This window comes from Coregonus lavaretus (assembly GCF_964263955.1).
Source record: "Coregonus lavaretus genome assembly, chromosome: 18".
Lineage (NCBI taxonomy): Eukaryota > Metazoa > Chordata > Actinopteri > Salmoniformes > Salmonidae > Coregonus > Coregonus lavaretus.
The window spans coordinates 22,485,906-22,510,425 of record NC_140005.1 but is presented as its reverse complement, the minus strand read 5'-3'; the positions used below and the strand labels follow the sequence as shown (position 1 = coordinate 22,510,425).

Below are 24,520 nucleotides of genomic sequence, written 5' to 3'. Positions count from 1 at the left end.
CGTTGCCCGGGCGGTGTGTTTGGGATCATTGTCATGCTGAAAGACCCAGCCATGTTTTATCTTCAATGCCCTTGCTGATGGAAGGAGGTTTTCACTCAAAATCTCACGATACATGGCCCCATTCATTCTTTCCTTTACACGGATCTGTCGTCCTGGTCCCTTTGCAGAAAAACAGCCCCAAAGCATGATGTTTCCACCCCCATGCTTCACAGTAGGTATGGTGTTCTTTGGATGCAACTCAGCATTCTTTGTCCTCCAAACACGACGAGTTGAGTTTTTACCAAAAAGTTCTATTTTGGTTTCATCTGACCATATGACATTCTCCCAATCCTCTTCTGGATCATCCAAATGCACTCTAGCAAACTTCAGACGGGCCTGGACATGTACTGGCTTAAGCATGGGGACACGTCTGGCACTGCAGGATTTGAGTCCCTGGCGGCGTAGTGTGTTACTGATGGTAGGCTTTGTTACTTTGGTCCCAGCTCTCTGCAGGTCATTCACTAGGTCCCCCCGTGTGGTTGTGGGGTTTTTGCTCACCGTTCTTGTGATCATTTTGACCCCACGGGGTGAGATCTTGCGTGGAGCCCCAGATCGAGGGAGATTATCAGTGGTCTTGTATGTCTTCCATTTCCTAATAATTGCTCCCACAGTTGATTTCTTCAAACCAAGCTGCTTACATATTGCAGATTCAGTCTTCCCAGCCTGGTGCAGGTCTACAATTTTGTTTCTGGTGTCCTTTGACAGCTCTTTGGTCTTGGCCATGGTGGAGTTTGGAGTGTGACTGTTTGAGGTTGTGGACAGGTGTCTTTTATACTGATAACAAGTTCAAACAGGTGCCATTAATACAGGTAACGAGTGGAGGACAGAGGAGCCTCTTAAAGAAGAAGTTACAGGTCTGTGAGAGCCAGAAATCTTGCTTGTTTGTAGGTGACCAAATACTTATTTTCCACCATAATTTGCAAATAAATTAATAAAAAATCCTACAATGTGATTTTCTGGATTTTTTTTTTTCAATTTGTCTGTCATAGTTGACGTGTACCTATGATGAAAATTACAGGCCTCTCTCATCTTTTTAAGTGGGAGAACTTGCACAATTGGTGGCTGACTAAATACTTTTTTCCCCCACTGTATATATATATATTTTTTTTTTTAGGGAGTAGATCAGCTTTAATATTGCAGATAGATTGTAACTTCCATCAATGTAATTGTCTGCATCACTTCCAATCCCCCATATGTTTTTTCCTTCACAAATATATATATATACACTGCTCAAAAAAATAAAGGGAACACTTAAACAACACAATGTAACTCCAAGTCAATCACACTTCTGTGAAATCAAACTGTCCACTTAGGAAGCAACACTGATTGACAATACATTTCACATGCTGTTGTGCAAATGGAATAGACAACAGGTGGAAATTATAGGCAATTAGCAAGACACCCCCAATAAAGGACTGGTTTTGCAGGTGGTGACCACAGACCACTTCTCAGTTCCTATGCTTCCTGGCTGATGTTTTGGTCACTTTTGAATGCTGGCGGTGCTTTCACTCTAGTGGTAGCATGAGACGGAGTCTACAACCCACACAAGTGGCTCAGGTAGTGCAGCTCATCCAGGATGGCACATCAATGCGAGCTGTGGCAAGAAGGTTTGCTGTGTCTGTCAGCGTAGTGTCCAGAGCATGGAGGCGCTACCAGGAGACAGGCCAGACATCAGGAGACGTGGAGGAGGCCGTAGGAGGGCAACAACCTAGCAGCAGGACTGCGACCTCCGCCTTTGTGCAAGGAGGAGCAGGAGGAGCACTGCCAGAGCCCTGCAAAATGACCTCCAGCAGGCCACAAATGTGCATGTGTCTGCTCAAACGGTCAGAAACAGACTCCATGAGGGTGGTATGAGGGCCCGACGTCCACAGGTGGGGGTTGTGCTTACAGCCCAACACTGTGCAGGACGTTTGGCATTTGCCAGAGAACACCAAGATTGGCAAATTCGCCACTGGCGCCCTGTGCTCTTCACAGATGAAAGCAGGTTCACACTGAGCACGTGACAGACGTTCTGCTGCCTGCAACATCCTCCAGCATGACCGGTTTGGCGGTGGGTCAGTCATGGTGTGGGGTGGCAATTCTTTGGGGGGCCGCACAGCCCTCCATATGCTCGCCAGAAGTAGCCTGACTGCCATTAGGTACCGAGATGAGATCCTCAGACCCCTTGTGAGACCATATGCTGGTGCGGTTGGCCCTGGGTTCCTCCTAATGCAAGACAATGCTAGACCTCATGTGGCTGGAGTGTGTCAGCAGTTCCTGCAAGAGGAAGGCATTGATGCTATGGACCGCCCATTCCCCAGACCTGAATCCAATTGAGCACATCTGGGACATCATGTCTCGCTCCATCCACCAACGCCACGTTGCACCACAGACTGTACAGGAGTTGGCGGATGCTTTAGTCCAGGTCTGGGAAGAGATCCCTCAGGAGACCATCCGCCACCTCATCAGGAGCATGCTCAGGCGTTGTAGGGAGGTCATACAGGCACGTGGAGTCCACACACACTACTGAGCCTCATTTTGACTTGTTTTAAGGACATTACATCAAAGTTGGATCAGCCTGTAGTGTGGTTTTCCACTTTAATTTTGAGGGTGACTCCAAATCCAGACCTCCATGGGTTGATAAATTTGATTTCCATTAATAATGTTTGTGTGATTTTGTTGTCAGCACATTCAACTATGTAAAGAAAAAAGTATTTAATAAGATTATTTCATTCATTCAGATCTAGGATGTGTTATTTTAGTGTTTTGAGCAGTGTATATATATATACAGTGAGGGAAAAAAGTATTTGATCCCCTGCTGATTTTGTACGTTTGCCCACTGACAAAGAAATGATCAGTCTATAATTTTAATGGTAGGTTTATTTGAACAGTGAGAGACAGAATAACAGAAAAACGCATGTCAAACATTTTATAAATTGATTTGCATTTTAATGAGAGAAATAAGTATTTGACCCCCTCTCAATCAGAAAGATTTCTGGCTCCCAGGTGTTTTTTATACAGGTAATGAGCTGAGATTAGGAGCACACTCTTAAAGGAAGCAATCAATCAATCAGATTCCAAACTCTCCACCATGGCCAAGACCAAAGAGCTCTCCAAGGATGTCAGGGACAAGATTGTAGACCTACACAAGGCTGGAATGGGCTACAAGACCATCGCCAAGCAGCTTGGTGAGAAGGTGACAACAGTTGGTGCGATTATTCGCAAATGGAAGAAACACAAAAGAACTGTCAATCTCCCTCGGCCTGGGGCTCCATGCAAGATCTCACCTCGTGGAGTTGCAATGATCATGAGAACGGTGAGGAATCAGCCCAGAACTACACAGGAGGATCTTGTCAATGATCTCAAGGCAGCTGGGACCATAGTCACCAAGAAAACAATTGGTAACACACTACGCCGTGAAGGACTGAAATCCTGCAGCGCCCGCAAGGTCCCCCTGCTCAAGAAAGCACATATACAGGCCCGTTTGAAGTTTGCCAATGAACATCTGAATGATTCAGAGGAGAACTGGGTGAAAGTGTTGTGGTCAGATGAGACCAAAATCGAGCTCTTTGGCATTAACTCAACTCACCGTGTTTGGAGGAGGAGGAATGCTGCCTATGACCCCAAGAACACCATCCCCACCGTCAAACATGGAGGAGGAAACATTATGCTTTGGGGGTGTTTTTCTGCTAAGGGGACAGTACAACTTCACCGCATCAAAGGGACGATGGACGGGGCCATGTACCGTCAAATCTTGGGTGAGAACCTCCTTCCCTCAGCCAGGGCATTGAAAATGGGTCGTGGATGGGTATTCCAGCATGACAATGACCCAAAGCACACGGCCAAGGCAACAAAGGAGTGGCTGAAGAAGAAGCACATTAAGGTCCTGGAGTGGCCTAGCCAGTCTCCAGACCTTAATCCCATAGAAAATCTGTGGAGGGAGCTGAAGGTTCGAGTTGCCAAACGTCAGACTCGAAACCTTAATTACTTGGAGAAGATCTGCAAAGAGGAGTGGGACAAAATCCCTCCTGAGATGTGTGCAAACCTGGTGGCCAACTACAAGAAACGTCTGACCTCTGTGATTGCCAACAAGGGTTTTGCCACCAAGTACTAAGTCATGTTTTGCAGAGGGGTCAAATACTTTTTTCCCTCATTAAAATGCAAATCAATTTATAAAATTTTTGACATGCGTTTTTCTGGATTTTTTTGTTGTTATTCTGTCTCTCACTGTTCAAATAAACCTACCATTAAAATTATAGACTGATCATGTCTTTGTCAGTGGGCAAACGTACAAAATCAGCAGGGGATCAAATACTTTTTTCCCTCACTGTATACATATATATAAACACATATACATATCCTTTAAAAAAATATATTTCCCTTTATTACTTTCCAACCCCACCACCCTTTCCCTAATTGGAGTAAACTAGTGAACAACAATGCTTAGGCCTCTATTTCCAGCTTATACATACTATATACATTTTATGGACACAGTCAAATTTACAATATTTATATTTTGTTTGTTTTTACTCCTGAACTTCCTCTACCCTCCGATCATTTTCATGATGTCCATCCGGTTTGCTTCTATATGCCATATCTTTTTAACTGTGCTCTTTCACAAAAGCTCTCAACCTATAACCTATATACTTATTATGGACACAGTATGCTTTACATTAGTTATCTTGTTGTTAGTTGTTATTAGTCCCATCCTTCAACTTAATTCAACACCACCCATCTATCTCTTAACACCATCCATATTGGATTTCTATTTGCCATATATTTTTCAACTGTACTGTGATGTTTTACAAAAGTTCTGAACCTTTCTATTCTCATTATTTCTACAGATTGTAAATTGAAAATAAACATTTTTGCTAAAAGTATTATTATGTTATTGATCGATTGACTATGACTTTTCAGATCACCCAATTGTGCTATCTGCAGGGTTAGCGCCAGGTAAATATTACAATCCTTTAGCCATTCCTGGACCTTTGTCCAAAAACAAGCTACAAATGGACAGTACCAAAACAAATGATCTAATGATTCTGTCTCTTCGTAGCAAAATCTGCAGAGCTGGGAAGATTGTATCCCCCATATAAATAACATTCCATTGGTAGCAAGAATTTTATATAATAATTTAAATTGAAAAATTCTAAGTTTTGAATCCGGCGTCATTTTGCGTATCAGTTCATAAACACTATGTCATGGAATCGGTACGTCAAAAATCTCTTCCCAACTGTTTGTGTCATTTTTGTATTGTAGGTATAAACGTGTCAGTGGCAATATAAGTGTGTAAATACATGTGTACTAACCGTGAGAAGGTGGACCAGGTCTTTGTTGGCGTCGAGCTGTGGGGTGATCTGCTGTAGCTGGATCAGCTCGTTGATGTGGTTGTACAGAGCCTGGAGCTTCTGAACATTCACCTTGTTGTCCTCTACGTAGTCCGACATGGCCTCATTGACTGAGATCAGGTCCTTGAGGTGGACTCCCAGGATGGGGATCTTAAAGCCTGCACACCTGCTGTACACCTGACGGTAGTTGTCATAGTTCCTACAGGAGGACAGGAGGTCTGTCATCTCATTCAGCACCTGTGGAGAGAAGAGACAGCGGAGAAGATATTGTAGATGATCATCTTGTACAGTATGTTTATATTGGAGACGTTTGTCAACATACTGATCAATAGATCAAGTTATGATAATGTTATAGATAATGTACCTTGGTGACCTCGTGGGACACATGTGAACTGGTCTCTTTAAGTCTGGAGATGGAGCTGTGGCACAGGCCCCCCACAACAGCCATTAGTGTGTTGAAGTTGTGCATAATATGGAGGCTCTGGTTAACACATACAGTGGGGAAAAAAAGTATTTAGTCAGTCACCAATTGTGCAAGTTCTCCCACTTAAAAAGATGAGAGAGGCCTGTAATTTACATCATAGGTACACGTCAACTATGACAGACAAAATGAGAATTTTTTTCTCCAGAAAATCACATTGTAGGATTTTTAATGAATTTATTTGCAAATTATGGTGGAAAATAAGTATTTGGTCAATAACAAAAGTTTCTCAATACTTTGTTATATACCCTTTGTTGGCAATGACACAGGTAAAACGTTTTCTGTAAGTCTTCACAAGGTTTTCACACACTGTTGCTGGTATTTTGGCCCATTCCTCCATGCAGATCTCCTCTAGAGCAGTGATGTTTTGGGGCTGTCGCTGGGCAACACGGACTTTCAACTCCCTCCAAAGATTTTCTATGGGGTTGAGATCTGGAGACTGGCTAGGCCACTCCAGGACCTTGAAATGCTTCTTACGAAGCCACTCCTTCGTTGCCCGGGCGGTGTGTTTGGGATCATTGTCATGCTGAAAGACCCAGCCACGTTTCATCTTCAATGCCCTTGCTGATGGAAGGAGGTTTTCACTCAAAATCTCACGATATATGGCCCCATTCATTCTTTCCTTTACACGGATCAGTCGTCCTGGTCCCTTTGCAGAAAAACAGCCCCAAAGCATGATGTTTCCACCCCCATGCTTCACAGTAGGTATGGTGTTCTTTGGATGCAACTCAGCATTCTTTGTCCTCCAAACACGACGAGTTGAGTTTTTACCAAAAAGTTCTATTTTGGTCTCATCTGACCATATGACATTCTCCCAATCCTCTTCTGGATCATCCAAATGCACTCTAGCAAACTTCAGACGGGCCTGGACATGTACTGGCTTAAGCAGGGGGACACGTCTGGCACTGCAGGATTTGAGTCCCTGGCGGCGTAGTGTGTTCCTGATGGTAGGCTTTGTTACTTTGGTCCCAGCTCTCTGCAGGTCATTCACTAGGTCCCCCCGTGTGGTTCTGGGATTTTTGCTCACCGTTCTTGTGATCATTTTGACCCCACGAGGTGAGATCTTGCGTGGAGCCCCAGATCGAGGGAGATTATCAGTGGTCTTGTATGTCTTCCATTTCCTAATAATTGCTCCCACAGTTGATTTCTTCAAACCAAGCTGCTTACCTATTGCAGATTCAGTCTTCCCAGCCTGGTGCAGGTCTACAATTTGGAATACATTAAGAGAAGGTAGAGGAGCAGCATCTGATTAGTGCATTAAAGAGATACTTCAGGATTTTGGCAATGATGACCATTATCTTCTTCCCCAGAGTCAGATGAACTCGTGGATATCATTTTTAGGTTTCTGTGTCCAGTATGAAGGAAGTTAGAGGTAGTTTCGTGAGCCAATGCTAACTAGCGCTAGCGCAATGACATGAAGTCTATGGTATCTGCTAGCATACTACCTCTAACTTCCTTCATACTGGACACGAAACCTAAAAATGATATCCACGAGTTCATCTGACTCTCTCATTGCCAAAATCCTGAAGTATCCCTTTAATGTAACCTAGAGAGATTCTCCAGAGTTTGGCCTCTCCATCCAACTCTCTCAGCTCGTCATCACTTTTCAGGATACAGCTTTGCATGTGAATAAAGTGGTGAAGAGGCATAATAAACCAGACTTTATCCATTTTTCCATGGTATACTTGCTAGCACTTGAGTGTCAGTGTTTCACCTGATAAATCCATTAGTGCGGATGGCCTGTACTTTGTTAATATTCAGAGCACACATTCTCTGTTAGCAAGCATCTTTGATGCACTAAAAGCCCATCATGGAACTCTTGAGAGTCATTAGCAGCCCTCTTTTAATATGCATTATGTAACTACAAATGATGGTGCTTCTGCAGCTCAGCAGTAGGTAGGTCTCACTGTACTGTACGAGATAGTAGACATGCATTAGCTTAAGCCGAGGAAAAGGTACCGGATATACACAATGAACAAACACTCTTTAAGAGGGTACAAAACATGGAAGCTAAACACCTTGTATGTGGACATTTTGTAATTTTTTTATACATAAACTGTAGAGAGAGAGTGTTAGTCTATGATAGATAAGGAGGAGGAGGAATAGTTAGGGCCATACCTGAGCCACATGGATGAACTTGGTGAAGACCTCTGCTCTCAGCTGAGCTGTAGGCCGACTCAGAACCATGAGCTGCACCCACTGGGAGATACCATTACACAATGTAATGGAACGTTCCATCATGGGGTTGTCCTTCATGCAGCAGCTGCGGATGTAGTTCTGGTAGTCTACAAACTGGCAGAAATAATAAAGCATATGCTGACTCATTTTGCTAAAAGGACAGAGGTTGGCGGAACACATTTGGAATGCATTGCAATACCTAAAGTAGAGAGTATGTGCTATGAGATTCTTCCCAATGTCAAGTCATTTGATCACATACAGGCGGATTGGGACTCTACTCACTGATATTCTACAGAAGGACTTGAACTCCAGGTAGGTGAGGTGCTCAGCCAGCTCGATGGGCTCCAGGTGATCAAACAGCAGAGACACTTTCCTCTTCTTACTTCTGCTAGCCTTGATCCTCTGACTGGGCTTCTGAGACCAGTGCCTGTCATTTCTGAGACACAACATGGTAAACAACATAGACAGGAAATACAGAGGTACACTATATGAATAAAAGTATGTGGACACCTGCTCGTCGAGCATCTCATTCCAAAATCATTGGCATTAATATGGAGTTGGTCCCCCCTTTGCTGCTATAACAGCCTCCACTCTTCTTGGAAGGCTTTCCACTAGATGTTGTAACATTGATGCAGGGACTTGCTTCCATTCAGCCACAAAAGCATTAGTGAGGTCGGGCACTGATGTTGGCCACTTAGGCCTGGCTCGCAATCAGTGTTCCAATTCATCCCAAAGGTGTTAGATGGGGTTGAGGTCAGGGCTCTGTGCAGGCCAGTCAACTTCTTCAACACCGATCTCGACAAACCATTTTTGTATGGACCTCGGTTTGTGTACCGGGGCATTGTCATGCTGAAACAGGAAAGGGACTTTCCCAAACTGTTGCCACAAAGTTGGAAGCACAGAATCGTCTAGAATGTCATTGTATGCTGTAGCGTTAAGATTTCCCTTCACTGGAACTAGGAGCCTGTACCATGAAAAACAGCCCCAGACCATTATTCCTCCTCCACCAAACTAGTACAGTTGGCACTATGCATTTGGGCAGGTAGCGTTCTCCTAGCATCCGCCAAACCAAGATTAGTCAGTTGGACTGACAGATGGTGAAGCGTGATTCATCACTCCAAAGAACGCGTTTCCACTGCTCCAGAACCCAATGGCGGCGAGCTTTACACCACTCCAGCCGACGCTTGGCATTGCGCATGGTGATCTTAGGCTTGTGTGAGGCTGCTTGGCCAAGGAAACCCATTTCATGAAGTTCCCGATGAAGTTCCTGACGTTGCTTCCAGAGGCAGTTTGGAACTCTGTAGTGAGTGTTGCAACCAAGAACAGGCGATTTTTACGCGTTACTCGCTTCAGCACTCAGCAGTCCCTTTCTGTGAGCTTGTGTGACCTACCACTTCGCGGCTGAGCCATTGTTGCTTCTAGACGTTTCCAATTCACAGTAACAGCACTTACAGTTGACCGGGGCAGCTCTTGCAGGGTAGAAATTTGACGAACTGACTCGTTGGAAAGGTGGCATCCTATGACGGAGCCACGTTGAAAGTCACTGAGCTCTTCACTAAGGCCATTTTACTGCCAATGTTTGTCTATGGAGATTGCATGGCTGTGTGGCTGAACGGGTGTGGCCGAAATAGCCGAATCCACTAACTTGAAGGGGTGTCCACATACTTCTGTATATATAGTGTACTACACAGGCATAATTTGAAACTATTACATCAGCATGAATGTTAAGCCAGAGAGACATTAATTATGTTCAGTAATATACCGGGGATACTTACATCCATTTAGTCTGCAACAGAGGGCACAGCCTCTCCTGGCCCTGATCTCTGATCAGATCCTGGAACTGCTCCATGGAGTCTGACAGGCTGCTGTGCAACCGGAACATTGTCCAGAACTCCTGGATCCAATACCTGATATAGATAGAAAATAGATTGTTTACCACAATTAAATCAACACTATAGTTTAATGTAAATGCAATAATAGCATGACCTAAACCATTGTATTATTAGGTGATAAGTGGATTTCATAAGCTCTTTCATAAGAATGATTTAACAGTGAGGTATTGTGTGGAGACCTTAGTGGACCCCAACAGGCCCTGTGGTAGTGACAGGATCAGGACCACTGCACGGGGAACACACACTTACCTGATGAAGTAGCAGATCCTCTCACATTCTGTGGACTGCTCATTCTCCAGGGTGCTTTTAAATGTAACAACTCAAGTTAAGGATACATTATGATTCACTGGTATATTAAAACATGTGCACATTGTTTAGAGTCAGGGAAGAGACCAGGAACTGTATGTGGGATTTGTTAGTGAATAAACGATCTGCATCACTGTGCAGGACAAAGTGTCTATTCATTTCTATTCATCTAAGTCCCGTGTCAAACTCATTCTACGGAGGGCCGAGTGTCTGCAGGTTTTTGCTCCACCCTTGTACTTGATTGATGAATTATGGTCACTGATTAGTAAGGAACTCCCCTCACCTGGTTGTCTTGGTCTTAATTGAAAGGAAAAACCAAAGACCAGCAGACACTAGGCCCTCCATGGAGTTTGACACACCTGATCTAAGTAAACAATTCCAAATTGGTGTTTATTATATTTAGTGCAGGAAAGTCATCAATAGGGAAACTAAAAGGTGAATAGATGTGACATTTGGTGGTGTGGGAGGAGGCGATCACAAATGGGAAAACTGGTTAGGAGCATCAGCAAGTGAATCATTCTGGTGTTCCAATAGCTCAGTTGGTTGAAATATGGTGTTTACAGGGCTATGGGTTGGATTCCTTGGATGCTTTGGTGTGTCTGTTAAACGTGCCCAACACACATTCACTATTCCTACCAAAACAGACTGTGTATTAAATGTGCTGGCAGAGGACCCTTTTATTTAGTAAAAACATGTTCTCTCAACCAGGTAAAAACAAAGCTCACTTAATGATACTTTTACCTCCCAATGGCTTTGAGTGTGAGAACAGTTTATTACCTAAGCTGCTGTGCCATATGCTCGGTAAGTACAGAGTGACCAGAATCTCTGGGGGATTGTATTAATCGAAACTAAAAAACATCTCCATTCTTCTTATTATATATAACAGGGGTAAAAATAGCCAGGCACTGTAAGCCTCGCCACAGCACTCTATTGGCAGAAATCAGCTTGAAGTGATGCACATAAAAAGGCTAATTGCATCATGGGAGCTCAAGAGCTGTCCACACCATCCCAAAGCCAGATTGTGTTTACAATAAATGGCATTAATGGCTCCAGTGCTTTCCCTTGTTCCTAACCCAATCTTAACAATATTTGGTACATGCGTCTGAGTCCTAGGCTCAGAACGAGCCCAGGGGTTAAAAATAGAGGGCAGGACACATTGTGCATCTTGAGGTGTGACGTGGGTTTTGGTGAGCGAGCCTCCTTGGGCAGCTGAGAGGCTGTGCATTTATCTGAAAAGGACGTCAGTCTGGGGAGAGCTCATTAATACCTGAAGCCCCTAGCCTTAGTTCCCTCCTCACTGGGCCAGTCCTGCTGCTCCTCTAGGCTCTGTGACGTCAGAGCTCTTTGTTGAATGGAGGCCTAGATTATATACCGCTCATTTAAAACAGAAAATAGGCTTCTAGAGTTACCTTTTTAAACCAGACCTGAAGTGGGGGAATTAAATTGGGATGATTCGTGCTTTTCGAATGGTCCTGTGCAGCTAAGATTGTAATAGAACAAGAATGTAAGGTACCTGGAAGACACTGGATTTGAAACAGAACATGGTGATGTGTACTGGAGCTAGCAAAGATCTAAAGTACAGTAATACGAAATTGGGGTGCACACATATTGCCACTGACAGTCACATTGATTGGAGGAGTGAGGCGTCGATGGCATGGCACCTTGTCAGCCAAGTTGGATCTTAATTGGCCGTTGCTACTGACAACCAAATCACAAAACAGTGCTGCACAGCCGGTAAAGATCCTGTGTTATGTTTGGCACAACAGATTGGTCAGGTCCTTGTGCCAACTCAATCATAGTTTTGGCTGTAGTGGAGCAGCCGCAGAGCATTGGGTCTGCTTGGTAAAGGATATAGGGAGGTGAGTTTCTCCAGGAGGTCACTGGAGGACATGAGGAGTCGGTGCATGGTCAGGGTGATGTTCATCAGGTGACTGCTCCCATACACACAGCCCTCTGCATCTGGAATAATACTATGCCATTTAGCAGACGCTTTTATCCAAAGCGACTTACAGTCATGTGTGCATACATTTTCACGTATGGGTGGTCCCGGAGATCGAACCCACTACCCTGGCGTTACAAGCGCCATGCTCTACCAATTGAGCTACAGAGGACCACAACACATGGAGCACGTCAACAGACATTCTGTTGCACATCACAATGCCAACACTGTACTATAGATGGTTGAGATTGCATATGGACAAGAAAATGAATGTCCAATGATACTGTAGCTCTTGGATAACTACATCTAGCAGTCATGTCATGCTACAGAATCAATGTCAACAAAACAAGGGGATGTAGCCATTAAAACTACCTGATTTCTTTCAGCCACAAGTCTGCAAAGTCATGCAATAACAGAAAAAGAATGATAGAAATCAACCATGAACACAATAATGTGCCAAATGCAAATCTCAAATGTATCTAGTCATTGGGTAACGGACATGTATAAAAATAAATGGCATGTGTGATAGCATTGTCATCTAAGTACAACTACTTTTACCAATTCCCCTTATATCTCTAATGTAGTGAGGTCATGCTTGACAAGCTGCCTTTCCTGTGGTGGTGTTGTCTACTTTTCTCTGTCTTATCTCACTTCCTGTCTTTGTGACCACCTCCCCTAACTCTGCTAACACTACTGACATCACATGGTCCTGCAGCCACCATCTCTGTCATCTACTCTAACAGCTTTGTCCCTAGAGGCACTGGAGATAAAAAAATATATATGACAATGTGGAAACCCACAAGGCAAAAACTGAAAAACTTCATTTTCACAACAAAAAAAACATAGAAAACTAATTGGATTAAAAAAAAAATATATATATATATAAGGGCATTTTGTCTTTTTTTCCACCAAACTTTAAACCTAAATCCAATGACATGGTGACATTATACACTGCTAAAAAAAATAAAGGGAACACTTAAACAACACATCCTAGATCTGAATGAATGAAATAATCTTATTAAATACTTTTTTCTTTACATAGTTGAATGTGCTGACAACAAAATCACACAAAAATTATCAATGGAAATCAAATGTATCAACCCATGGAGGTCTGGATTTGGAGTCACCCTCAAAATTAAAGTGGAAAACCACACTACAGGCTGATCCAACTTTGATGTAATGTCCTTAAAACAAGTCCAAATGAGGCTCAGTAGTGTGTGTGGCCTCCACGTGCCTGTATGACCTCCCTACAACGCCTGGGCATGCTCCTGATGAGGTGGCGGATGGTCTCCTGAGGGATCTCCTCCCAGACCTGGACTAAAGCATCCGCCAACTCCTGGACAGTCTGTGGTGCAACGTGGCGTTGGTGGATGGAGCGAGACATGATGTCCCAGATGTGCTCAATTGGATTCAGGTCTGGGGAACAGGTGGGCCAGTCCATAGCATCAATGCCTTCCTCTTGCAGGAACTGCTGACACACTCCAGCCACATGAGGTCTAGCATTGTCTTGCATTAGGAGGAACCCAGGGCCAACCGCACCAGCATATGGTCTCACAAGGGGTCTGAGGATCTCATCTCGGTACCTAATGGCAGTCAGGCTACCTCTGGCGAGCACATGGAGGGCTGTGCGGCCCCCCAAAAATATACCACCCCACACCATGACTGACCCACCGCCAAACCGGTCATGCTGGAGGATGTTGTAGGCAGCAGAACGTTCTCCAGACTCTGTCACGTCTGTCACATGTGCTCTGTGCGAACCTGCTTTCATCTGTGAAGAGCACAGGGCGCCAGTGGCGAATTGGCCAATCTTGGTGTTCTCTGGCAAATGCCAAACGTCCTGCACGGTGTTGGGCTGTAAGCACAACCCCCACCTGTGGACGTCGGGCCCTCATACCACCCTCATGGAGTCTGTTTCTGACCGTTTGAGCAGACACATGCACATTTGTGGCCTGCTGGAGGTCATTTTGCAGGGCTCTGGCAGTGCTCCTCCTGCTCCTCCTTGCACAAAGGCGGAGGTAGCGGTCCTGCTGCTGGGTTGTTGCCCTCCTACGGCCTCCTCCACGTCTCCTGATGTACTGGCCTGTCTCCTGGTAGCGCCTCCATGCTCTGGACACTACGCTGACAGACACAGCAAACCTTCTTGCCACAGCTCGCATTGATGTGCCATCCTGGATGAGCTGCACTACCTGAGCCACTTGTGTGGGTTGTAGACTCCGTCTCATGCTACCACTAGAGTGAAAGCACCGCCAGCATTCAAAAGTGACCAAAACATCAGCCAGGAAGCATAGGAACTGAGAAGTGGTCTGTGGTCACCACCTGCAAAACCAGTCCTTTATTGGGGGTGTCTTGCTAATTGCCTATAATTTCCACCTGTTGCCTATTCCATTTGCACAACAGCATGTGAAATGTATTGTCAATCAGTGTTGCTTCCTAAGTGGACAGTTTGATTTCACAGAAGTGTGATTGACTTGGAGTTACATTGTGTTGTTTAACTGTTCTGAAGCTGGAGACTCTTATCCCCCTCACTAACTTTAAGCATCAGTTGTCAGAGCACCTTACAGATCACTGCACCTGTACACAGCCCATCTGAAATTAGCCCACCCAACTACCTCATCCCTATATTGTTATTTATTTTGCTCTTTTGCACCCCAGTATCTCTATTTGCACATAATCTCTTGCACATCTAGCATTCCAGTGTTAATACTAATTGTAATTATTTTGCACTATAGCCTATTTATTGCCTTACCTCCATAACTTGCTACATTTGCACACACTGTATATATATTTTCTGGTGTATTTTTTTACTTTATGTTTTTTTACCCCATATGTAACTCTGTGTTGTTGTTTTTATCGCACTACTATGCTTTATATTGGCCAGGTCGCAGTTGTAAATGAGAACTTGTTCTCAACTGGCTTACCTGGTTATATAAAGGTTAAATAAATAAAAATATATAAATATATTTTCACGTTGAGTTCTAGTTAGTTGGACAACTCAACCAAATGTAAACCAAAACTAGTTGTTGAAATGACATTTGTGCCCAGTGGGAAAGATCTCAAGGAATACATTGTTACCTGTATCCACAAAGTAGCAGTGGTGGAAAAAGTACCCAATTGTCATACTTGAGTAAAAGTAAAGATACCGTAATAGAAAATGACTCAAGTAAAAGTGAAAGTCACCCAAAAAAATACTACTTGAGTAAAAGTCTAAAAGTATTTGATTTTAAATATACTTAAGTATCAAAAGTAAATGTAATTTCTCAAATATACTTAAGTATCAAAAGTATGAATCATTTCAAATTCTTTATATTAAGCAATACCAGACGGCACAACTTTCTTGTTTTTATTTATTTACGGATAGCCAGGAGCACACTCCAACACTGAGACACAAAGCATGTGTGTTTAGTGAGTCCGCCAGATAATAGGCAGTAGGGATGACCAGGTATGTTCTCTTGATAAGTGTGTGAATTGGACAGTTTTCTGTCCTGCTAAGCATAAAACATTTTACGAGTACTTTTGAGTGTCAGGGAAAATGTATGGAGTAAAAAGTACATTATTTCTTTAGGAATGTAGTGAAGTAAAAGTATAAGTTGTCAAAAAATATAAATAGTAAAGTGAAGTACAGATACCCCCAAAAACTACTTCAAGTAGTACTTTAAAGTATTTTTACTTAAGTACTTTACACCACTGCAAAGTAGCAATTGCAGATTCCATTTCTAACTACATTAGCCTTTCTTTTACAAATGATCTTACTTGAGAAATGCTTATATTTTATTGGTCCGCTGTAACATGTTGTGTATAAGTAAGCGGTTCACTATCATGGTTGTCTTTGAATAACCTTTTTTGGTTCCAGGTAGAACTCTTGTGGGGTTCCATGTAAAACCCTTTCCACAGAGGGTTCTACAAGGAACCAAAAAAGGTTATCCTATGGAGTCAGCCAAATAATCCCTTTGAAACCCTTTTCTCTAAGAGTGTAGACTTCCTGTCTCTTCCATTCCAGGTAGAGGTAAACAATTTGACAGTGATTTTCTGGAAATCGAATCGTGGCTAAGAGATCACCTTGACGAAACCATTAAAATGGTGTTTAACTTTGAACCTAAGCAGCTGGCATTGTTTTGATGCCACACAAGGACTCCAGTTTCCATGGGTCCCCACTTATCCCATATCTCCTTGAAATACCACAGACACCATGGCAACATGATCCTTTCTAATCTTTGTTATCTATCTCACTGGGTCACTTTCAATCGAACGCTGCTTGCACCTGCCCGCCCGACTAGAATCACTACTCTCGACGGGTCTGACTTAGAATATGTGGACAACTACAAATACCTAGGTGTCTGGTTAGACTGTAAACTCTCCTTCCAGACTCACATTAAGCATCTCCAATCCAAAGTTAAATCTAGAATCGGCTTCCTATTTCGCAACAAAGCCTCCTTCACTCATGCTGCTAAACATGCCCTCGTAAAACTGACTATCCTACCGATCCTTGACTTCGGCGATGTCATTTATAAAATAGCTTCCAACACTCTACTCAGCAAATTGGATGTAGTCTATCACAGTGCCATCCGTTTTGTCACCAAAGCCCCATATACTACCCACCATTGTGACCTGTACACTCTCGTTGGCTGGCCCTCACTACATATTCGTTGCCAAACCCACTGGCTCCAGGTCATCTATAAATCACTTCTAGGCAAATCCCCGCCTTATCTTAGATCATTGGTCACCATAGCAACACCCACACGTAGTATTCGTTCCAGCAGGTATATCTCACTGGTCATCCCCAAAGCCTTCCATCCCCATTCCTTCCAGTTCTCTGCTGCAAATGACTGGAACGAACGGCAAAAAATCTCTGAAACTGGAGACACTTATCTCCCTCACTAACTTCAGTTGTAACTAAGCATCAGTTGTCAGAGCAGCTAACTGATCACTGCACCTGTACACAGCCCATCTGTAATTAGCCCACCCAACTACCTCATCCCCATATTGTTATTTAAATTGTTATTTATTTTGCTCATTTGCACCCCAGTATCTCCATTTGCACATCATCTTCTGCACATCTATCACTCCAGTGTTAATACTAAATTGTAATTATTTTGCACTATGGCCTATTTATTGCCTTACCTCCATAACTTATTACATTTGCACACACTGTATATAGATTTTCTATTGCGTTATTGACTGTACATTTTGTTTTTGTTTATTCCATATGTAACTCTGTGTTGTTGTTGTTTTTAATCACACTGCTTTGCTTTATCTTGGCCAGGTCGCAGTTGTAAATGAGAACTTGTTCTCAACTGGCTTACCTGGTCAAATAAAGGTCAAATAAAAATAAATAATAATACTTCAGCAGGCAACTAATCCTGTCCTCGTATCCTGCACCGCTGGTACGGGAGTGTTCTGTTTACTCGTCCAAACAATGGCTACAACGCCCCAATGGTCAATGTCAATGAAAAGTTACCTTCCCAGGTCAGTATGACACACAGACGTGATCTTAGAGAATAAAAAACTGGCAAGAGTAAAAAGAAACATCTAGAAGATCAATAGTTTTGAAACATTATACTGTCACTGTACTATATCCTTCCTCTACTATAACAAACTGAACAGTGTTTTATTGCTGTTTTTATGGCTGTAATCATGTAAGCAAGTCATGCTCTATAACAGGTGTGTCCAACTCATTCCACGGAGGGCCAAGTCTTTTTTTTCTTCCTTTGAATGAAGACTTAGACAACCAGGTGAGGGGAGTTCCTTACTAATTAGTGACCTTAATTCATCAATCAAATACAAGGGTGGAGTTTGACACGTACTCTAAAATGACCTAAAATATCAAGGAAGCTGTTTTGATTCACTACCAGGTAAACAATTGCTTGATCATTTCACAACACCTCCCTGCTAACCCAGACTTGGCTAATTGCTGAGGAAATCCCCTCCGTTTTACTCACTGTGGAAAGTTAGGAAAGCAGCAGCAGGCAGCACTGGGATAGGAGGAGGGATATGATGACAAACACAACAAAGAGCAGGGAGTGTTGCCCTACTTTGAGGGGTTTTATTATCGTAGGCATTCATCAGAAAGCCCCGGTGTAAGGAGTCTTTCCTTGTTTTGACAGAGAGGTACAGTAACAGGGCTAACGGGATGGATGATCCTTTTGTTTTGCCTCCGTCAGCCTGATGCTTATCTCTACTGTACACATGAAAGAACCGGTAAGGAACGGTCTAAGAGACCCCAGAGATTTATATTTCATTATTAGTTGCACACTTTCAATAGTTCTCTCACTACTGCATGTACCAGCATGCTGTAGGCCTACATGTAGAACAATACATTACTGAGTACAGGAACTTACTTTAATCCCCCAGACAGCCATGATGCTCTGTAAGTGTACATATATTGCCCGCCATAGGCACATAAAGGTTTTTCACAGTGTCTACAGTACATCCGAGTCTGCAGTGGATACTCTGACTCATGGTTTATCTCTTTGTGACATTCACAGGTTGTGTGCCTGCATCATACATGATTTATATGGAATATGCATTTCATTCAAAATGTCTTCCACGATTGAGGCCTTCAAATATATGCACTGCCCATTGCTGTCCATTAACATTATGATTGCGTAGAGACTTCGGGCAATGTGGGTGAGTGGAACTGTGGAGTGTGAACTTGGGGGTGTATGATGATGTCAAACAATATTGATCCACGCTCCTTGGTCCTCTGCATTTCAAAGAGTGGTCAGCATCTGAGGAGGGTCGTTTGGGGAGCTGACCTTTGGGCTAGCAGCTGCCAGCTAATCCTTCAAATAGCTCTTGCGTATGCTCTCACATTTGAAAAAGGTGCCAGATCCCCAGGACCTGGGGGGTCAGCCTCTGATGTGAGACAGCAGCCGCTGGGGAGCACTCAACCCTCTTAGACCCCTCTGTACTAGGTACCTCTATTTTGTCCCTTATATTAACCTGGATTTAAAAACACCTGCCTGTTAATCTCCATACTTTAGACCAGATTCCAATGAGAGGATTTGAATTTCTTGCTCTCACTTGATTAACTTAGCTGATCTTTTTTAAAAATATATATCCTAAATGAACAGCCAGCCATTATTCTGCTATTGTTCTTGCTGACAGATACTGTAACTGTAAGTAGGGGATGTCATTTTCTGTATTCAGTCCATTGTACCACCTCCTCATCACTCTCTCTTCACTCCATTTGTGTCTCCAAGCAACGGCAATCTGAATGCTTGCCTCTTCAAAGACATAATCACCATAACTTTGAGAGCACTCCAGACAACTTCGTAGAGCACATGATTCTAATTTGACAGGGTTTCTTGACCAGGTTTTTGACAGCATTTATAGTGCAGCCAACAGGGATGGCCTTAGCCTTTTGGGGGCCCTAGGCGAGATTTTGTTGCCCCCCCCCCCCCACCTACCTACCTCGCGGGCAAAACATTTTAGTAGCTCCCCTCTTGACGGTGGAGAGAAACATTTTCGTTTTAAAGTTAATTTCTTACAATTCAACACACTTTGCAATGGGGCATAGACATTTTTTTTGCAGTTTTAAAGCCAGTTTTATGCAGCTCTACACATTTTGCTATGGGGCAGAGAGAACATTTTGGAATTTGATAACAAATGTCATGCAATTCTATTCATTTTGCCATTGGCAGAGAGAAAACAATTCCAGTTTTACAGCTAATTTCATTTTGCCATGGGGTGGAGAGAAGTTTTTGCAGTGTTAAAGCAAATGTTTTCATGACTTATGCCATGTTAATGATATCGGAGTGAGAGTGACATACAAAATCAATGGGGGCCCCCTGGAGGTCAGGGCCCATGGGCACGTGTCCAATCTTTATTCGGCCATGATTACTACAAGTTTAGATAGCTGGCTAGACTAACTTACCAATCTATAAATTGTTACATGGTTAATTGAGTGACTGTCAGTGACTGACATAAAAAGAGAAAAAACTACTGATGCACAACCAAATTTCCAAATTGCACCTGGTGAATTCTACTACTCTTACTCTCAACAGTAAATTGAGATCCCGACTGAGTTACTAGGCAACAGCCTATGTCGCTTATTCCTGGGGCCGGCCCTGGCAGCCAATAAACAGAATATATAAATCCATGTAAATGGGAAAAGTTAATGTATTACTAATGTGATTTGCTTAATCACATTCCACATCTACTGAATCAGTACTTCAGTTGTTGAATGATTGTGTTATCTCATATTCATAGCAGGCATAGTTGGATCCACATACAATTATATAGTCTTACAGGGATTGGTATGAAGGGTTGCCCTATTACCCGGGGCAAGTGACCTGAGCAGTCGCAAAAGTTGAACCTGCTCTGAGCTTTTTTTAAATGATAACAACCAAAAGTCCAGTAGTCTGGTCTTTCTGGTTCCTCCATTCTGTAGGTGAAAATAGCTACTTTAAATTTTCTGGCAAGTGATCATAATCTTCGGGCAACAAGACCTTAATGTCAATCACTGTCTTATCATCTCAAAAGCAAAGACTGACGACCATGTTGTTAGACAACAAATAGAGGCTAGTTCATTTAAGTCTTCAAATGTGGTCTGTTTGTGTCAACTTAGCACTATAGGCTAGTTAGAGATACCTTGTAAATGGTGACAGTTTAATGGAGACAGTGTCTCTTAACATCAAACAGCTAGAGGCCGAGAAAAACAGGTGCTTCCAGGAAACACTCACCGTACTGATTTCAAATAAACGGAGGTTCAGCATTCAGCGCCATTTAAAAATGATCAAATGAAGCGGATGCTCTAACCTGACATGCACAACTAATGACAATGATCCTGACCTGCACAACCATTTTGTACAGCTCAACAACAAACTGAAATATTAAGCATGTTTCTAATTTTACATGCAACCAAAAACAACAACATATTTTTATGTGATTTAACAGACGCTTTTATCCAAAGTGACTTAGTCATGCATGCATCCAATTTACGTAAGGTGGTCCCAGCAGAAATTGAACCCATGACCCTTGGCGTTGCAAGTGCCATGCTCTACCGACTGAGCCAGAAATAATTTTCAAATAACAGAGCGAAATATGCAGCACATTAGTTACCAATAGTATTACTGGCAGAAACACAAGAGCAGCTCAGAGCACAGGGACTCACCAAAGGACTGGATACAGGCCTGGATCAGCTCCTCCCAGCTGGCCCCCTTTGTGAAGTGTCCCGGCAGAGACATCATGACCTTGCCCTGGGTCATCTGGGCCAGGTTGGGCCTGTTGAACCGCTGAGGCCGGGCAGGCACCGGCGGACAGACCTTAGACCTGGAGCCACATCCCGGTCCCGGACAGAGCCGTCTGGAGGGGCAGTGGAGGAGAGAGGGAGTGAGATAGAGGGAGGTGTGTGTTACGGGGGGGGGGGGGGGCATTCAAAATATGATAGGACTTTCACAGCATGCAGTGAACAATACAATATTGAAGTATACAACACAATAAAATCACACACTCAAATAAAATGTAGGTATAAGTGTACCAAAAATATTGCAACTAACACAACACTTATCAGGTTCATTTCAAAATACTAAAACATGCTTAATACCAGGTATCTTACAGTTACCATAGCTGTGCTATTTTTCATTGTTCTCATTCACTTCCCTTTGGGGAAATCATTGTTGATTACCGACTACCATTATGGGCTACATTAAAAATATGATAGGACTTTCACAGCATGCAGTGAACAATACAATATTGAAGTATACAACACAATAAAATCACACACTCAAATAAAATGTAGGTATAAGTGTACCAAAAATATTGCAACTAACACAACACTTATCAGGTTCATTTCAAAATACTAAAACATGCTTAATACCAGGTATCTTACAGTTACCATAGCTGTGCTATTTTTCATTGTTCTCATTCACTTCCCTTTGGGGAAATCATTGTTGATTACCGACTACCATTATGGGCTACATTAAAAATATGATAGGACTTTCACAGCATGCAGTGAACAATATACTATTGAAGTATACAACACAATAAAATCACACACTCAAATAAAATGTAGGTATAAGTGTACCAAAAATATTGCAACTAACACAACACTTATCAGGTTCATTACAAAATACTAAAACATGCTTAATACCAGGTATCTTACAGTTACCATAGCTGTGCTATTTTTCATTGTTCTCATTCACTTCCCTTTGGGGAAATCATTGTTGATTACCCGACTACCATTATGGGCTACACTAAATCAGTGTTTCCCCAACCCTGGTCCTCAACTACCTCCAACAGTACACATTTTTGCTGTACCTCTGGACAAACACACCTAATTCAGCTCATTGAGGGCTTGATGATTAGTTGACAAATTGAGTTAGGTGTGTTTGTCCAGGGTTACAATAAAAATGTGTACTGTTAGGGGTACTCGAGAACCGGGGTTGCACTAAATTAACATTTAGTTGGCTGATAAACAGAGAGGATACCATGCACTTGTTCTATACACTTTCCACACGATAGGCTAAAATAGCACTTAAAAACACTCAACTATGGCATTCAATTTGAAGGAGAGAACAAATAGGCTATAGATAAGCTGTTTTGAGAGTGCACATTTTGTGCGCACTGGCTGATGCTTTTATAAATCGCAGCGCACTGAATTGTTGTGCTCAAGTTCTTCTACGACCAAGAACCACCAAAAGTTTCTGATTTAAATTAGGACTACATTGGAAAATTGTACAAGATTCAAATATTTATTCGGTGTCAATAAAGGTTTCAAAATTGCGTATGTTTCAAATGTATTTAATCTGTGCACGTAATGCGCTCCATAAACCTGTTCAGTTAATTCACAAACACAGGAAGGAGTTCGTTATAAAAGAATAACTTACGAATGTCCTTTTTCCTTTCCATTCGATCCCACATTTTCATTTTGTCCATTTTCTTTGGATTGGCAGCCCATAGCGAGATACTGGGCAACAAGTGGTTGAACGAGACTATCCATCTGTGTCCGTTTCGATGAGAGCAACATTGCAGGCTTGGTTCAGTGTGCCGCCATGCGCCGGCGGGGAGCTCACCATTGTTCTGACTTGTCAATGAGGACCCCACAAATGAAGATGCATCGTGCTGTGCTGTGTGGGCGTTAACGCACTTGAACAAAAGTTATTTTGGTGATGCGCCCAATGTCACTGCTCTGTAATTTATGCATAGGGACACATGATAGCTCAAATGAATAGAATGAGTAGGCCGCCTAACCTATTTCTTTATTAGCATATTGCCATTGTATAGTGATTTGTCATTAAAGCATGAGTCACGATTAAATTGCAATTTTCTGATATCCCAATTAAATATCAGAAAATGTGATATCTGTTGTTACATAGATAATTAAGACCACATATGTATATAATTGAGACTTTTAAATCCATTTTATCACATTTAAGTGTGCAATAACTAAATGGATTCCAGCAATACATTTGTGTCAGTCTGGTTTCAGTTGGCAGGTTGATTCACAGTGCCCCTATGCTGTATGCCCATCATCCCATGACTAGTGGCTTCAGGCACCCTGGAATTACACTGCCACCATGACAACAGCTCCATGTATTGGTGTTTTGCTGTGCCTGCAGAACAGGAAAGGTGGGGCCTTCCTCTCTGTCAGAGCTCTCTACTATACAGTAGATGTTAGACCCCTATGAAGATGTTTCTGTGAGCTTGTTGAATTCCCATAAGAGCTACACTATATATACAAAAGTATGTGGACACCCCTTCAAATGAGTGGATTCTGCTATTTCAGCCACACCCGTTGCTGACAGATCTATAAAATCGAGCACACAGCCATGCTAGAATTGCCCCGGTCAACTGTAAGTGCTGTTATTGTGAAGTGGAAACATCTGAAGTGCTGAAGCGCATAGTGCGTAAACATCGTCTGTCCTCGGTTGCAACACTCACTATGGTGTTCAAACTGCCTCTGGAAGCAACGTCAGCACAATAACTGTTCGTCGGAAGCTTCATGAAATGGGTTTCCATGGCCAAGCAACCACACACAAGCCGATCACAATGCGCAATGCCAAGCGTCGGCTGGTGTAGTGTAAAGCTCGCCGCCATTGGACTCTGGAGCGGTGGAAACGCGTTCTCTGGAGTGATGAATCACGCCAGGGGGATATATAAACTGTTAAACTAATTATAAATGTTGATATTAGTTGGCAGGGGTCTTCACTTCAACATTATTCTGTTTGCATTTCTAATACCTTTTAAGACTTTTTTTGCTAGATGTTTTTCTAAGGCCCCTTTTCCATCTGTTTGACCAGAAATAATAAAAAAAAAAGCCTTTGCTAATTCTTATTTTTTAGGATGGAAAATGGTAGAAACATTTATATATGCCTTAATTTCTCCAAAATATAGACTCTTAGCTTTCATTTGAAGCCAA

General features: G+C 42.7%; 1 protein-coding gene across 1 annotated transcript in view; it reads right to left on the bottom strand.

Annotated features, from left to right (window-relative positions):
- The window catches only part of LOC311145699 (RAS guanyl-releasing protein 1-like), a 29,815-nt gene extending 6,588 nt beyond the window's left edge, over window positions 1-23,227 (bottom strand). Inside the window, exons 1-9 of the mRNA XM_084181960.1 lie at window positions 22,989-23,227; window positions 21,275-21,465; window positions 12,077-12,182; window positions 10,167-10,229; window positions 9,801-9,932; window positions 8,308-8,461; window positions 7,966-8,139; window positions 5,731-5,847; window positions 5,328-5,603 (exon numbers count right to left, since the gene is read on the bottom strand). Of these exons, the coding sequence (XP_084038086.1) occupies window positions 5,328-5,603; window positions 5,731-5,847; window positions 7,966-8,139; window positions 8,308-8,461; window positions 9,801-9,932; window positions 10,167-10,229; window positions 12,077-12,182; window positions 21,275-21,465; window positions 22,989-23,128 (1,353 nt within the window). The 5' untranslated portion in view covers window positions 23,129-23,227. The remainder of the gene's footprint in view (window positions 1-5,327; window positions 5,604-5,730; window positions 5,848-7,965; window positions 8,140-8,307; window positions 8,462-9,800; window positions 9,933-10,166; window positions 10,230-12,076; window positions 12,183-21,274; window positions 21,466-22,988) is intronic.
- Between the last annotated feature and the right edge of the window lie 1,293 nt (window positions 23,228-24,520).